Genomic DNA, 17,228 nt, shown 5'->3' on the forward strand with positions numbered 1-17,228 from the left:
AGTTTCTGGGATGCTGCCTGGCCTGAAGTTGCAACTTCCAGGTGGTATAACCTGGTGTGTATGAGCTTTCCTGCTGTGTCAGGTGGGGCAGTCCTATAGGTTTGTGCTACAGAACCCTGCTGATTCTGCTTCTGATCTAGATAGAACAACCTGGTGTGGGGGGGTGAGGCAAGCCCTGTTGTTTTGATTGGTCTGGGTTGGGAGCCCTGTGTAGGCCTGAGGTACAGAACTCTCCCTCTTACTGGTGGTGGTGGGGGGGTACTTTCTGCTATGCATACAAGGTTCACCCTATTGTTTTGATCGACTGTTGTAAGATCCTGGTCAGAGATAGAACACCATGTAAACACGATCACCACAGCACCAATTTCCCTCTCTCTAGACACGGCTACCCAGGATGCATGAGCTAGGGTTCTCGTGGTTTTGCTTTGGGTGCTTGCAGCCATGGCCTGGTAAAGGGTAACCTCTGCACCTTGTTGGGCCTGTTGATTATAGCTCCAGATGTGTGGGGGGGTGGGGAGGGGAGGGGGGTAGGAGGGGTTGTGCACACCTACTATGGCTCACTTATCTTCCTGCTGGAGTTAGCTCCAGGAGGGCTGGCTAGAGATGTGTTACTGCAGCCTAGAAGGTCAGCCAGAGCACCTAGTTAAGCTCCTACTGAGCTATCTAAGTGCAGAGGGCATGTAAACAGTGGTGCTTACCAGTTCCTTCATTCCTGATGGGTTCCCTCAGATTTCTGGTGGGCTCCCACAGTTCCTTACTCTTCTTTATGTAGTCTTTCTCTCCTTTGTTGTTCAGTTGTCTCTCAGAAGGAATTTCTCTAAATACAGGTGCACATTCAGGCATTTGGAGTTTTCGTGGGAGAGGGCAAACTCCATGTCCTCTTTCACCCCCATTTTGGACCCGCCTCCTGTAATTATTAAAACCAAGAAATTAATACAACACTACTATTAATCTGTAGACCTTATTCTGATTTTGCCAGTTTTGTCTCTGGTATTCTCTTCTGATCCAGGAACCAGTCCAACATCCCACTTGATTTAGTTGTCATGTCTACTTAGTTTCCTCCAGTCTTGACAGTTTTTGTCTTCCGTTTGAAGTGTCAGTAATTCTGTAGAATTTCCTTCAGTTTAGATTTGTATGATGTTTTCTTATGATTAGGTTGAAGTTAAGTATTTTTAACAAGAATTCCATAGGTGATGCTTTGCACTTCTCAATGCATCACACGATGGTATCAATTATGTTTTATTAGTGATGTTAACTTTGATCACTTGGTGGAAGGTGTTTGAAAGGTTTCTCCACTATAAAGAAACTCCTTTTCCCTTTATAATTAAGTATTTTGTAGGGAGATTCTGCAATTATGCAATTAACCTGTTCTCTACAGTTTTCACCCACTAATTTTAACATCTTTTAGTGACTTTTCGTACAACAGTTATCACAGTGGTGTTTGCTTAATATTGATTTTCTATTTCTATTGTTCCTTCTATTTGGTTAACTGAAATTCTAGTGTAAGGAATAGCTAGCTTTCTCTTCTAATTTATTTAATGATTTATTTATTTCACACCACCTCATCTACAATGAACTGAATGGCAGAGTAATGAAAATGCTTTGGAAATAAACTATCCAAACTTCTTTGCCCAAAATCTCACAGCAAAATATTAAGTTTTTTATATAATAAATTCTGACAAGTCAAAGTTCAAGAAATGTCACTCACCATTGTGTTTCTTTGTCTTCAATTTTAGCTCAACAGATTCTTCCATAAGCATTTAGTAGTGCCTACTTGCATTAACTAACTTTAATGTAATGTATTGAAAATACCTATAGTATTTATGTAATATTTAAAGACATTTCCATTTAACAGGTGCCGGAGCAGTTCTGATTCCTCGTTTAGACATTGTGATTTCCTTCGTTGGAGCTGTGAGCAGCAGCACATTGGCCCTGATCCTCCCACCTTTGGTTGAAATTCTTACATTTTCTAAGGAACACTACAATATATGGATGATTCTGAAAAATATTTCTATAGCATTTACTGGAGTTGTTGGTTTCTTGTTAGGTACCTATGTAACTGTTGAAGAAATTATTTACCCTTCTCCCAAAGTTATATCTGGTACTCCACAAAGTCCCTCTCTAATGAATTCAACATGCTTTACATCTGGTCTGAAATAGTTGACATGGAATTATGAGTCTTCTACTTTTGTCTCAATTCTGAAAATGATTAAAATAAGAACTACTAGAATACATTGCCATTTCCTTAAAAATAGAACCAAACTCTTTTCTTTTGGCACAATATTGATATTTTGGCAGTAAATTTCAATTCTTTACCAACAGTGGTAAACTATTACAGATTCTTGGTTTTAAATATTAGCAATAAAATTAAAACGTTAATTAAAAGACTTCTGTTATTCTTCATTCAGCCAGAAATAGTTTAACCAAGATCCTTTTATCCTCATGCTACTGTTTGCCACCCAGCTGAAGAGAGAACAGGATTCAACAATAAGAGAATTAAAGGACGCAAGTAAAACTCCAGACCATCCCAGTGAATGTCAAAGCATACTTTGTGTATAGTGTAAAAATATCTCGATTATTTTTTTTTTTAATTAGAGAGCCAAATACTTATGATTAGCCCCTGGAAGTATAGAAAACGCTCACTAACCATAATGTTAGCATCAGAAATCCATAAAACCAGAATTATTTTTACAATGGCCTGTCATGGTAGTTGATCTCCATAATGAAAACTACGAGGTACTCTACAAGATTCTGCCTTGGTGTTTCAATTAAATTTGAAAGAGACTTTAAAGGTTACCCAGTACAATTCCCTTATTTTTCACCTGAGAAAATTAATGCCCAGAATGGTTAAGTAACTTGGTCAAGATCACTCAGCCTTGAGATCAAGAGAACTGAACTTTCAATTCCTAGTCCAGGATTTTTTATTTCTCACATCACATCTATGAAAAAGAATAAATTCAGGTCAGTTCAGTTTAACTTTAGTGTTGAGTCCATTTAATTATTTTTAATACTCTGAAAGCTGGTGATCTTTGAATAGCACATGTGACCTGAGCAGAAAATCAACTCTAAAAAGCCTGCACTTCAGCCATATAAACCTCAACAAGGAAAAGAAGCAATTTTTTAAAAAACAACAAAATAGAAACCACTTGCTAGTTTAACTGCTGGCTGGTAGAAGGTGCCAAGCTCTTATTATTTCTCTTTGTGGTGTGAGCTCTTATTTCTTCCTTTGGAGGTTGTTTTAGGCACCATCCATTCTTCTTAATGGCAGAAAATAGATATCTGACAAAATACTGCATATTTTTCCATTGTTTCCTGCCCTGTGGCTTTCCTTTTATTGATCAGAATGGGCAGAATAAACAAAAAGATACTCATGTAATAAACTGTCTACTAAACATTGAGATACTCTGTTTCTGCCAGAGAAATACTTCTCTCTAGTCCATGTTCTTCAAGCCCAGTTATTAGCCAAAACAAAGAAACTCAGTTGATATGGAGGATTAAAATTAAGTGTAAAACTAAGAATCCTGATTTTTAAAAAATTTATAATTTAAAACATGTTGAACTTTTTAATCAGGCTGGTGGTACTCTAATTTGTAATAGTATAAGACATCAAGATCACTGTCGTATATATATTCTATATTTTTATATGTAAATGTTAACTTAGTTCAAGTATATTTTGCTTATATCATGAATGAATCATCGAGTAAAATCCTAAAGAAATATCAGAAGCTTTATTTTGGTACAAATTCATATGAATCAAACTCTTTTTTAAACATTTGCATTGAGTAATACCAATAATTCTTTGTGATACTTTTATGTCAAAACAATGTTATGTTGAACATTTAGTCATATTGAGAAGATATGAAAGAAGTTATAGGAAAAGTAATCATCACTGAAACTAGTGTTATATAATTTTGAATCTAAGAATAAATCAGGAGTTTAAAAAAAGTTTAGTGTATAAACTGACTTCAAAACCATTTAATAGAAAGCACTATTAAGTTTTTGTCAGCTGTTTTTACTATTTCTAGTCCGCGTGTGAAATTTTATTTTATACATTCACCTGTTTATTTCCCTTATGAATTCATCTAATTCAATGAAATTTTGATTAGTTTATCATAGTAATAGGTAAAATTTAAATGAATAAATGTTGAGCACAGTATTAACTAGGCTTTCTCATGCAGTGAGTGCTTAACTGACATCCAATACTTAATTAGCAATACTTTCGGTACAAAGAAAAGTTGAAGTGCAGAAAAGAAGAGGGACTAAAAAGGGAGAAAGTAGTTTAATTCTTAACAGGAAACACTATTTAGATTTAAATTATAAATGTACTCTTATTTAAGGATTCTTTGATGATGTATTTTATTTGTAAAAAGATCAGTGGGCAATATTTTTCCTCTGAAAATTTAGTTTTAATGAGTCATAACATTTTCTAAAGATTTTAGATAAGGCATTTTTATTAGACAAACCTTTGCTTTTATATTAGGGCCTGGAAAAATGAGAGTGATTGCACCTGCCAAATCTGTGTTTGGTATCTTTGCTCCATTACATTATGGCTAAAATTATTACTTCAGCATTTCATCTGTCACCACCATGAAGTCCCCTCTTCTCTGAAAGCTGATCAGGTGCCTGAGAGCCTTTCCTAACTGGGGTGAGGGAAAGGAAAGCTTTGATACTCTGTTTTAAGTTATCACTAGTCCCTTACATCCAAAAGGGCTTCACCAGTTTTAAAATTGACTTGTCAAAACACTGGTTCTCAGACATTTTTTATCAGAGAATCTTCTTTTCTTGACATGGCCAGACTTCTCCACAATTAAATAAGAACTAGGATTTTTTTCTTGGTTAAAGACCAATTTGTATGGTGTTACCAAATGAAAGAGCTATTGTATTAGCAAGTGCCACATGTTTTAATAATGTCCTCACTGGATTTTCCTTTATTAAAACCATTTCTGCCTCTCACCTAGGATGCACTTAACATTTTATAAGCATCTTATGCAATATACATGTTGTAAGTTTCTTAAGGCCTAATTTCATAATAGTTACAGAAAAGCTCTCTAACTACAAAATACTCTAAAATATTACTTGAAATATTAATTGAAGTTCTACATTAGTGCCATGTCTTGCTGTGGCAAAGCACAGGTTTTCTGTAGCTTACCTGTGGCACCTCTTCACTATAGACATCCGTCAGCATAGCATCAGAACAGTACGTTTGTTTACTGATATCTATACCCATTGGGTCTTGGCCTCAGTTCTCCTTTCTCTAAAAGGAAGAAGATACAGAATATAGATCATGGAAATAAGTAAAATTAACACCAGTGGCTCAATGAATATTTTCTGTTGAGGAAAAAAAAATTTGATAAAAATATTGACCATTGATAATATGAGTTTTTAAAAAACTGAGCCTATTTTTAGTTTCCCCTTCATACAAAAATTTGAGAAATTGTGATTTTAAAAGTATAACCATACATTTCCTAACATTAAATGGCTGACTGTAACAATTAATTCTTTAGCAATATTATGGTTAATCTTGTTTATGCCACTAGTGCTCACCAGGCTAAACGGCTTTCTGCAAGTGATTGGTTTTTACCAAGGAGATAAGAAAACATGCTTAAGAAATGTCTAGGAATGCTATATATTGCTGTATGATAAATGGTAAATATTCTTAAAAATTAGCTAGTTCTTATGCACACACATCAGTGATCTATTTGAACTAGATACTAATACTAACGTACCATTTAAACTGGGTCCAGAAAGATGATGTGTTGAAGTATCACTCTGAAAATTATTCCATTAGCATTTTCTTGATAATATATAGGAAAACACATGTTTATGCCATAAAGAAATTAAGCTGTGGATTTTTATTTTTCAAAATGATTGTGTTAGTTTGAGTGAAAACTAGATGTCATTGCACTTGAGTCAATTCTGTTCCTTTTAACTTATTTTTTTTTTGTAATTTGAAAAAAATGCCTTGAACTGTAACTTCTCAATTTTCAATAAAATATATTATTTTGCTTGCAAATGCCTTTTAAAATAAATTTGTCCTATATAAGGTTAAGAGACATTGACAAATGTCATAGCTGAAAAAGGCATTAGTTGTGTAATATTCTCATAACATTTTAATAACTTTTTGTGGTTAATACTTTGTCATGTGACCTTCAACCTTGGAGCTGAATTATGTACCTCTAAGAGCAGATGTTGATCAACCAAAGGACTTATATGCATGCACATAAGCATAAGTGATGGATGTGGACAACAGGGGGTGAGGGTGAGGACAGGATTGGGGGGATGAGAGGACAATGGGGTGATAAGGACACATTTGTAATATCTTAATCAATAAAGGGGGAAAAAAAAGAAAAATGAAAGGACATTCGGCACTCAAAACCATGACCTGGACTTCCTACAGAGTAAATGCAGAATGAGCAGTCTGCAAATGCTGCATTCATGATTTAATGTACCACTTTCTTAAGGTCAAGTAGTAGTAGTAGTACATGCTCTTGGCAAACAACAGAAGGAAAACAAAGAAAAAAACCATAGAGTTGGGATAAGACTTAGGTATACAGATATATAAATGCAATGAAAAGCCCTATGGAATACTTGCTGAAAGAAAAAATTAGCCACTTTGTAAAATTAAATTTAGTGGTTGTTTTATGAAAAAGGTATATATAGAGTGGTGGTGGTTTCTTTGTGTGTGTGTGTGTGTGTGTGTGTTTAACAGATATACACAAGCGCTTAAAATTTTGCCTAGAATTGATGGTGTTCACATTTCAAGGTTGTCCGCAGACCTGAGGGTAAAAGTTTCTTGGGAAAGGTGCATCAGTATTTGAAGGACGGATTTGGTTCAAAGTTTCCCATAAAGGTAGATTTGAAGGCTTAAAATGTACAAGGGAATCGAGTCCTTTGGTCGTCCCAGTTTTCTGTACCATGAAGCACAGAACCACAAGGTACCAGGTGATACAGTGCTTCTCAAACTAAAGCTAATACATTAATCTTGCTTAGGCACTAGGGCAGCCGTGGGCAAAACTACGGCCCGCGGGCCGGATCCGGCCCGTTTGAAATGAATAAAACTATTGAAAAAAAAAGACCGTACCCTTTTATGTAATGATGTTTACTTTGAATTTATATTAGTTCACACAAACACTCCATCCATGCTTTTGTTCCGGCCCTCCGGTCCAGTTTAAGAACCCACTGTGGCCCTCGAGTCAAAAAGTTTGCCCACCCCTGCACTAGGGAGTAATTTTGCTATATCCTCCATCCTGGATCTTTTTGTGGGCTGAAGGACAAGGACTAGATACTGACTATCCAATGCACTGAGCAGAGAGGAATGGTATGGATCAAAGTTGAGCAGGTCTAGAGCAGAACAAGAAGTAAACCAAAAGACTGGACAATGCAGAAGCAAGCACCTTCAGATGATGTACCTATAACGTCTTGTATCTTTTAGCTCATGCATCTAATAGTGCTTCACAGAAGCACAGAATAGGCACTAGAAAATCTGATTTTGACACTTAAGTCTTCTCTTAGAGAAGTATTGTCCACTCGTAGCTGGGAGTTTGACATGCTTGGTGTAGATGCTAAAAAAACAGTTGAATGAATGAATGAAGTGACACAACCTATCAAGGAAAAGTCTATCTTAGAGCTCTGGTATAAAAATTTTGAAGTATGGGGCAAAGTCATGTTTTTGGTACTGTCCTCTTCACCTCTGTGCCTATTTGTTTAATGACTGCAGCCAACCCATTTTCTGCTTGGTATGCTAGCTCAGCAGGCTACAATATTGTAAAAACACCTCCAAGTCTGAGTGTCTTACAGAAAATGCTATGAATCAACAAAGCCTTATAACATACAGGAGCTTCTGATGTGTGCAAAGTCTAATAAGGAAAAGACTGAAAACTCTTCCTCAAGCCTTTATGCCTTCGTGTTGTAATATGAGCAGACTGTTTTGTAAAAAAACAACAAACAAAACCAGAAGTTATACTTCCTACCCATTATTTTTAAAAAATCACACATGACCTAGAATGCACTAGAAGGCAAGTGGTCCATGTTTGTCTAAAAACTAGAAGTATCTGCCTAAAGCGTGCCAACAGCCCCAATGAGTATTTTCCTGAACTTTTGATGCTTGAGAGTTTCTGCATGTGCAGCGGTTTCTCTCACAAAGGAGGGTGCTCTCTGGCTGCTCTGAGAAACTACCTATTGTCAAAGTACATGCCATCACTGGACCCCAGGAAAGATCATACATACCAGAAAAAAACAAGAGTGGGAATCTGTAAGTGTTGGGAAAGGTGACTGTTTGAGATGATCATGTTTTAGAAATAGCTAGAAATGAAAAGTGAAAGTGTAGGAATGGATATCTGCAAATTGAAATTAACTAAAAATCCATTTGCTCCATATATTGTCTTTCAGGTGTTATTCACTCAGAAAGCACAGTGTGTTCTAGGACCACAATTATACTTTCCAGTATAAAATAAATAGACGATTGTTTTCATTGGAAAAAGACAGGCTTTTCCACAAGGAAATTTTCCACTGGAAGAAAATAAGATTACATTCCTCATGGTAAATGCAGACTCATCTTCTTCACTATATTCTTGTAGACTAGCCACCTGAGTGTTGATGGCTCGTCAATATCCATATTAAAAGGCAGTGCTAAGACTGCTAATAGCAATGGTATACATCAACATGGAAGATGCTCATCAAACGGGCATGCAGACAGCAGTTACAGTTTTCAGCTACCTGTATACTATGTATGTGAAGGAGGTGCTTGATGACCTTTGGTTGCTGTAATACAGAAAACGCAGACCACAGGAGAAGAAATATTTATATGTTATTTTGGAGCCATTCTATAGACTGGAGGTGTCTTGTGCTCATTTCTGACAGAGACCCAGATTCTTACAAAATTAGAAGAGTAGCCCCTGCATGCAAATCCACACACTGGCTTGGTTTTCAGAGATTAATTAGCAGTCTACCATAGAGTCTCCTAATTGCAATTGTATGCTGAAGGAAATAGTGACAATTTTAACTATGATTAACTTGCAGCTATTGCGTGTACACTTTTTCAGCACATTCTGCCAAGAAATGGACAATGAATATTATACACTATTCCCCCACTGAAGAACCCTGGTTGGTAGAAATAAATGTGCTCTTAGGAACTGTGAGATAGGGGTAAGGAAATTTCTTCCTGACACTGATAATCCTGATTAAGACCATTTCTATTATTTCAAATGTCTGGTTTATCTCAGCAACACCCTCAGTTTTTTTTGACAAGCCTGAATTTATCACTGCAGGGATGAACTACAGCCAATTTTCAGTGGTGAGAATGAGATGTCAGGACTAAAACAAAACAAAACAAGATGTGGTACAAATGCCTCAGCCACTGGGAATTTGACTCATTCCCAATATTTAATGATTTCTTTTTAATTGGAGAAAGCCAAGCAATGAAATCTTAGGTATGTTTAAAAGCCACATCAAGGGGCTGCAATAAAATAAAGAATTGCTTGACGGAACACAACTGCAATCAAAGTAGATCAGGAATTTATTTGTTACTAGTCCAAGTAGACCCAATCAAACTGCCAGCCTTTAATTCAATTTCGGACGTAAGAATTTTCAAGAGACTTACTCATTAAATCTCCATTAATTCTGGGTCCATGTTTGACCTGAATATCCAGAACTATCTGATGAAGTCTTCAAATACTTGCTGACATTCCCAATCACCTATAATTATAATTTTAGTCCTATAATTTAGTAGCAATAAAGAGGCAGAAAAACATACTGTGTGTAGAACCCAATGCTTAAATTATTGTGCCAAAAGTTTAGCAAAAGAATACACTGAGTAACCAGTAAGTAGTTTGGGTATAACAAATGTTTGAGAAATGCTGATCAGAGTGTTGGTGGAATAAATGGCTGAGGGCATTCTCTGGGATGCACAAGTCCTGAAGAAGATGAAAGAGAACCTCCAAGGGGTTTTTCCTGGTTGTAGTCATAGAAAATTGGGAGTAAGTGTTGAGACCTGGTGCAAGAGAGGAAGTGTTACAAGTCCTAGGATTTGCATTTGATAAAGACAGTGAATACGGGGATGACTGAATCTTTTGAGACTTCAAACATAACATGTAAATAATCACATTAGTGTAAAATAAATTGCATCATTACGCATCATTTTTCCTAACGGCATGACAATAGGTCAGAAGACTTTAAATCTGCCAAATGATGCTAACAATTTTTCCTCATGACAAGAGGATTTACTCACTAAAATTTGATCCTAAACTAGCCTGAAAATACTGCATGGTATTCAAGTGACCTTCTCTCAATGATTACCCTGAGAGAGCTCATTGAGTTTCAGAAAAAAAGAAAATAATTATTTTTGGTATCCACATATTTTTGTGAGCCTGAGGTCTAGAAATTTTGGATTCCCAATCTGATGTTATTATCATTCAATTCAGCCCCACTTTCAAACCTGACTAACTCAATAAAATTGCATCTTGATGAGTACAGTTGGGAGGGAAAAAAGTGTTCTAATGGTGTATTAAATAGGACAAGTAATATAGCTGCTATAACAAACTACCCCAAAAGTCTTAGCAGCTTTCCATAATAAAAATTTATTTCTTGTCCATCTCACAGTGTGTTGTTGAGCCCCTCTCCTCCATGTGGGGATATAGGGATCCCTGCTTTTTTGTATCTTGTGTCACTACCATACTAAACATATAACCTCCAAGGTCACTATGGAAAAGAGAGAGAGAGCATGGGCAACCTCGCATGGAGTTTTGTGGCCACAACTAAAGACAGAACATCACTGCCACCCACATCACATTGCCTAAAACCTAACCGCATGGCCCTGTGTTACTAATTCCAAGAGAGACTAGGAAAAAGTCTTTCTGTGTGCCCAGGAAGAGGTGGTAATGGGATTGGTAAACATCTAGCAAGTCTCAGCTGGAGATGTTAATAGAAAATACAAAAAACAATTAAACTATTAAGATCTGAAAAGCATCTGTTTTTTTTTTTTTTAAAAAAAAAAAATACAGCAAAATACTTCAAAGGAAATGAGTTTAAGGATTTCAATTTGGGTTCAACTATAGTCACCTGAGAAAATATATTCACATTCTGCTATCCTAACAGAAATCTTGGTAAAGAAGTCTAAAAAATTAGTAGCAAAGAATTCAAACATGACCACTTAGCAGAAGAAACAAAAATCCTCTCTGGAGAATGAGAAAATAATTCCAGTCTTTAAAATATTACTCAAAAAATTTTTAAATGCTATGTCTAGCACATAATCAATGATAACCAGGCATTTGAGAACATGACACAGTAAGAACAAACAATAAAAACAGGCAGTGACTCCATATCCTATATAATAAAAGCATAATATGCAAATCAACCAAACGGCTGAACGACCAACTGCTATGATGCACACTGACCACCAGGTGCAAATGCCCAGCTGGGAACCCCGGACTTTGAGAGCCCCAGACTGCGAGAGGGATGTCTGACTGCCAGCTTAGGCATGGGGGATTGGACTTAAGCCAGCAAGTGGACATCCCCAAGGGGTCCCGGAGTACGAGAGGGTGCAGGTCAGGCTGAGGGAAGGACCCCCCCGTGCCTCTAGTATTGAAATTATTTGACACAAAAACTTTAAAGGAACCAAGACTCCAGAGAGGGAAGAACCTTGGAGAGGTGAGCTGACTTCGACAGCCACTTTTATCCTAAAGGCATGTGCTAATTCTGAGTGTAGTAAGAAGGCTGAGAGCATGGTGAAAAGTCTGATGCAAAGTTTGGAAGGGATGCTGTAAGAGAGCAGAGAAATTTTTGGCAGAGATGTTGGGTTCCTCAATCACAGAACTAGTTTCTCCCTCAGTACATTTCCAGATACTAGGGATGTATGGGCAGACTAAAAAGCTTAAGCAGGAAAACTTTGGAAAGGAGTTTGTTAGCAGTCCTGTGAGGCAAGGTGAGAGGTGGGGGAACCGGTGGGGAAAGAGACCATATAACTGCAACAGGCTCTTATTTGAAACTGGGAGAGCCAAAGACAGGTGTTCCCACTTGGACTAAAATAATAAACCACCACCCTATTTGCCCAGTGGAGAGGTAAACCCTTTCCAGAGTCAAGTTATATCATCTGGAGCTCCACCACAGTTTTATACACATCGTCTGGCAACAAATAAAAAATATTAGGCATACTAAAGACAAAGCACTATAAACCAAACAGAGAAAAAAATTATAGAAACAGACATACAGAGGATTCAAATATTAGAGTTGGCTAATAAGGATTTTAAAAGAAACATGACCAATATATTTTTAATAGAGAAGGAAATGAAGAAAATAGATGAAAAGATGTAAATTTTCATTAGAGATTTGGAATATAAAAATAATTACTTTAAATTTTAAACCTGAAAATATTATAAAAGCATTAAATAGAATTTTTGAATTTTGGAATAAAATAACAAGTATTAATAATCCAGAAGTTGTGTTTGACAGTAGATTAAACACAGCTGAATAGAATTTTTTTTAAAAAAGAAGATAGATCAGAAAAAAATTATACAGAATAAAAAATGAGAAGAGAAAAGGATTAAAAATATAAAACAGAGGGTAAGAGACACAGAAAAGACAATGAGAAGGTGCACCATATTGCTTAAATGCGTTTCCAGAAGGATAAGAGAGAAAAAGTGGGACAGAGGCAATATTTGAAGTGATAATGGCTGAGAATTTCCAAAACCGATTAGTTCAATGCACAGATTTAAAAAATTTTCTGCAAACCCCAAGTATGATAAATAAAAAGAAATCCAAACCTAGACATCTCAAAATGAAACTGGTGAAATCAAAGACAAATAGAGGATCAAAACAGTAGACAGAAAAAAAAGAATACCTTCAAAGGAGAAACTATCAGACTGAATTGATTTCTCATCAACAACAAAAAACATTCAAAGTCAAAATAGGAATTTTGTAGAAAGAGTAGCTATAAGCCTAGCAGTTTATACGTAACAAAAACTCCTTTCAAGAATGAAAAGTCAAATAAAGACACTGCAGATATACAAAATTGAAAGAACTAATTGCCAGCAGACTCTAAAAACAAAAATAATATCCCTGAAAAAGTTTACAAATACTAGAAAAAGGCAAAGATATGATTAAATCTAAATAAATATTGCTTCTATAAGATAATAATATATTGTGACATATCTGTGTGTTAGAGAGTGAAGAGGAAGGCTGAAAAGGAGAGAAGGGGAGACGGAGGAGAGGAAGGAAAAAGGGACAGAGAGAGAGAAAGAAAATTTAAATATACAATAACATATACATCAGCAAAAGCATAAATATTGGGAGATTTAATAATTTAACAAAGTTAAATTATTTTAAGTTCCTTTATTGGTGAAGAGGATAAATGTCAACACATAATTTTGATCATGCAAGAATTCATATTATAGTTTCTAAGAGACTAGTAAAAAGTATACAACTTATAAATGAACATAGAAAAACAAAGAACATTTAATATAAATAGCATAATCCTCCTATATAATAAAATGCTAATATGCTAATTAAATCAGATAGTGTAATGACTTTCTGGAATGACCAGTGGGTAGGGGGTGGGGCCGCGAGGCAGCTGGGGCTGCGAGGGCCTAGCCTTGCATGAATTTCATGCATCAGGCCTCTAGTCCTATCTAATAATAGACACAGATTGAAATTAATCGTATCTCCGCTACGCTTCCCATTGGCTAATCAGTGAGATATGCAAATTAACTGCCAACAAAGATGGCGGTTGGCAGCCACACAGCTGAAGCAAGCAGGAGGCTTGCTTGCTCTAGTGATGGAGGAAGCCAAGGTTCCCCGCCTGCCACTGCCCGGCTCTGAGCTCCACTCTAAGCAACAAAGTTGCAATTATAAAAGCTAAACAAACCCCAGATACCTGCTTTCAGCAGGCCATGGCCTCTGAGCTGGAGCGGCAACAAAGTTTCAATTATAGAAGGTAAATAAATCCCAAAAGAAAAAAAAAGAAAAAAAGGAGAGGCTGGGAGCTTCAGTCGCCGGCGGGCTTGGCCAGCCTGAAAACCCTCAGCCCCTTATCCAGACTGGCTAGGCACCCCAGTGGGGACCCCCACCCTAAAAGGGGTGTGGCCAGCCTGGAAACAGCCATCAGCCCCTCATCCAGGCTGGCCAGGCACCCCAGTGGGGTCCCCCACCCTGAAGGGGATGCGGGCAGCCTTAAAACAGCCATCAGCCCCTCACCCAGGATGGCCAGGCACCCAAGCGGGACCCCCACCCTGATCCGGGACCCCCAACCTGATCCGGGACACCCTTCAGGGCAAACCAGCTGGCTCCCATCCGTGCACCAGGCCTCTATCCTATATAGTAAAAGGGTAATATGAAAACTGACCCTAACAGCAGAAAGACTGGGAATGACTGGTCACTATGACACACACTGACCACCAGGGAGCAGACGCTCAATGCAGGAGCTGCCCTCTGGTGGTCAGTGTGCTCCCACATGGGGGAGCTCTGCTCAGCCACAAGCCAGGCTGATGGCTGCCAGTACAGTGGTGGTGGTGGGAGCCTCTCCTGCCTCCTCAGCAGCGCTAAGGATGTCTGACTGCAGCTTAGGCCTGCTCCCTGCTGGCAAGTGGACATCCCCCGAGGGCTGCCGGGCTGCCAGAGGGATGTCTGATTGCCAGCTTAGGCCCAATCCCCCCCGGGAGCAGGCCTAAGCCAGCAGGTGGTCATCCCCTGAGGGGTCCCAGACTGTGAGAGGGCACAGGCCGGGCTGAGGGACCCCCACCCCCCCGAGTGCACAAATTTTGTGCACTGGGCCTCTAGTTTCTTTATAAAAAGAAAAATATTCAGACACTAATGAAAAAAACAAACACATACTGCTTACCAGTGACATAACAAATACATGGATGCAGAAGGTTGACTTAAAAGGACAGGAAAAGATGTGGCTATACTAATATCAAACAAGATAGATTTTAATGTTGAAAGCATTACTTCAGAGGAAAAAGAAGTGCTTCATAATGATAGGTCATTTGACCAGAAATTCTAAATTTGTATGGATAAAATAAGGTCAAAATATATAAAGCAAACCCTGGCAGAACTACAAGGAGAAATCAACAAATCAACAACAATCCAAGATTTAACATACCTCTCTCAACAAAACAAACAGATGTTAATCATTAAAGCAACAGAAGATTGAACCACAAGATAAGCTTGACTTAATGGACATAGAACACTGCACATGATAGCAGCAGATAGACCTTCTAAATAGGTCATACAGCAAGTTGCAACAAACTTAGAGTGGAAATCATGCTTCAATCTTGTGATATTTCAGAAAAGAATATATTTGGTCATTCAGATGACCAAAACATTTTTCATATACATTTGGTCTTCCTACATGGTTCCTGGCTCACAACTTTCTAAATCTTTGGAATTTCCTAAGCTTTGAGAGTGATAAAAAGGTTCTTTTATTATATTAATGAGGTGACCTTTAGGGAGTATCAGGGATGGAGGCTGGTTGCCAGTGGAGCCAATCATGTAATTAGAGGATTAGAACTTTCATTCTCACCCCCTGACCTCTAGGGAGAGGAGAAGGGCTAGAGATTGAGCTCAATCACCAATGATCAATGATTTAATCAAGCATGCCTCTATAATGAAGCTTCCATGATAACCCAAAAGAATGGAATTCAGAGAGCTCCTGAACACATGGAGCTTCTGGGAGAATTGTACTTCTGGAGAAAGCATGAAAGCTCCACACCCAGACCCCATACCTTGACCTGTGCATCTCTCTCATCTGGCTCTTCCAGAGTTGTATCTTTACACAATAAGCCAGTATTTTAGTAAGTTAAATATTTCTGAGTTTTGTGAGCTGCTCTAGCAAATAAATTGAACCCAAGGAGGTGGTCATGGGATCATCTGATTTATAGCAAGTTGGTCAGAAGTACAAACTACAACCAGAGCTTGTGACTACTGTCTGAAGTCTAAGGAGGAGGTCACAGTAACCTCTAATCTGTATCTAGTTGGTCAGAAGCATAGGTAACAACATGGGCTTGCAACTGGCATCTGAAGTGGGGGACATGGGAAGGAGGGGACAGTCTTGTAAAACTATAAACCCTTAACCTATGTAACTTGATGCTCTTTCTGAACAGTGTCAGAATTGAGTTGACTTGTAGGACACCCAGCTGGTGGTGTTGGGAAAATGCACAGGGGCTGAGAGACCAAAAAAGGAGGTTGACAACTTCAGAACTACATCAAGGGAACTTACAGACAGAAGCAATAACTCGAGCAGAAGCAAGATGATAGACCTCTACACCCAAGAATGGCTGGGGCCTGTTATACAGAGTCAAGTGGCACATGCTAACACAGGTGGCATGTAGCTGCATCACTCATGCTGGTTAAAAGCTGTTTAATACAAAGCAATAAACAACCTAATGGGCCCACTTATCTATGCAAGAATATTCCCTTCAAGTTAACCAGGGTCCACTGCTGCAGGAGGTCAGCTAGTTATGGTGTTGGTCATGTTAAGTATTGGGAATTATTTTGCTTGGTGGTATGGGGTGGAGGGACCCCCCTATATACATACACATGTTAAAATTGGTCTCAGAACCAAAAGACATACATTTTCTGACCACAGTGCAATTAAGCTAGAAATCAATAACAAAAATATAACAAATCTTTTTATGCTCTGAAGTGAATAAATATATTTCCAAATATTTAAGATGTCAAATGGTAAATTTAAAATACGTTGAACTGCATAATAAAAATAGTACCTCTTTAAACACTGGACTATAGCTAAAGCAATCCTTAATGAAAAATGTTCTTGAATACATATATTTGAAAAGATAAAAATTAATGAGTTCAGGAATCATCTTAAAAAGTTGGAAAGAGAACTATAAATCAAATCTAAAGAAACAGAAGAAATGATGAGAACATAAATTAATGAAAGAGAAAAAAAGAACACTAAATTAACAAAGCCAATGTGGTTTATGATAACCCAGGGAGAAGAATTTATATTCGCTGCATGCCTGTGATGTGCTTTACTGAGATATAACTCACATACCATAAAGTTCGCCTATTTAAAGCATACAATTCAGTGGTTTCAATGTCAGGATTGTGCAACCATAATCACAATCTACGTTTAGAACATTTTGGTGTCCACATAGAGAAACCCCCATACTCTTAAGCAGTCACTCCTCATTCCTTTCCACTCCCCTTTCTCCCCCACCAAGCCCCTAGCAACCATTAATTTCCTTTCTCCCTATAAATTTGCCTTTTCCTGACATTTTAAA

General features: G+C 37.6%; 1 protein-coding gene across 2 annotated transcripts in view; it reads left to right on the top strand.

Moving 5' to 3' along the window:
• SLC36A4 (solute carrier family 36 member 4) overlaps positions 1–6,013 on the top strand; it is a 50,410-nt gene extending 44,397 nt beyond the window's left edge. For both annotated transcript variants that reach the window (XM_036324711.1, XM_036324712.1), the window contains one exon: positions 1,856–6,013. In XM_036324711.1, the coding sequence (XP_036180604.1) occupies positions 1,856–2,160 (305 nt within the window). In that variant the 3' untranslated portion in view covers positions 2,161–6,013. The remainder of the gene's footprint in view (positions 1–1,855) is intronic.
• Positions 6,014–17,228: the final 11,215 nt, after the last annotated feature.

The sequence above is a fragment of the Myotis myotis genome, unplaced genomic scaffold (genome assembly GCF_014108235.1).
Source record: "Myotis myotis isolate mMyoMyo1 unplaced genomic scaffold, mMyoMyo1.p scaffold_m19_p_10, whole genome shotgun sequence".
In the NCBI taxonomy this organism is placed as follows: Eukaryota; Metazoa; Chordata; class Mammalia; order Chiroptera; family Vespertilionidae; genus Myotis; species Myotis myotis.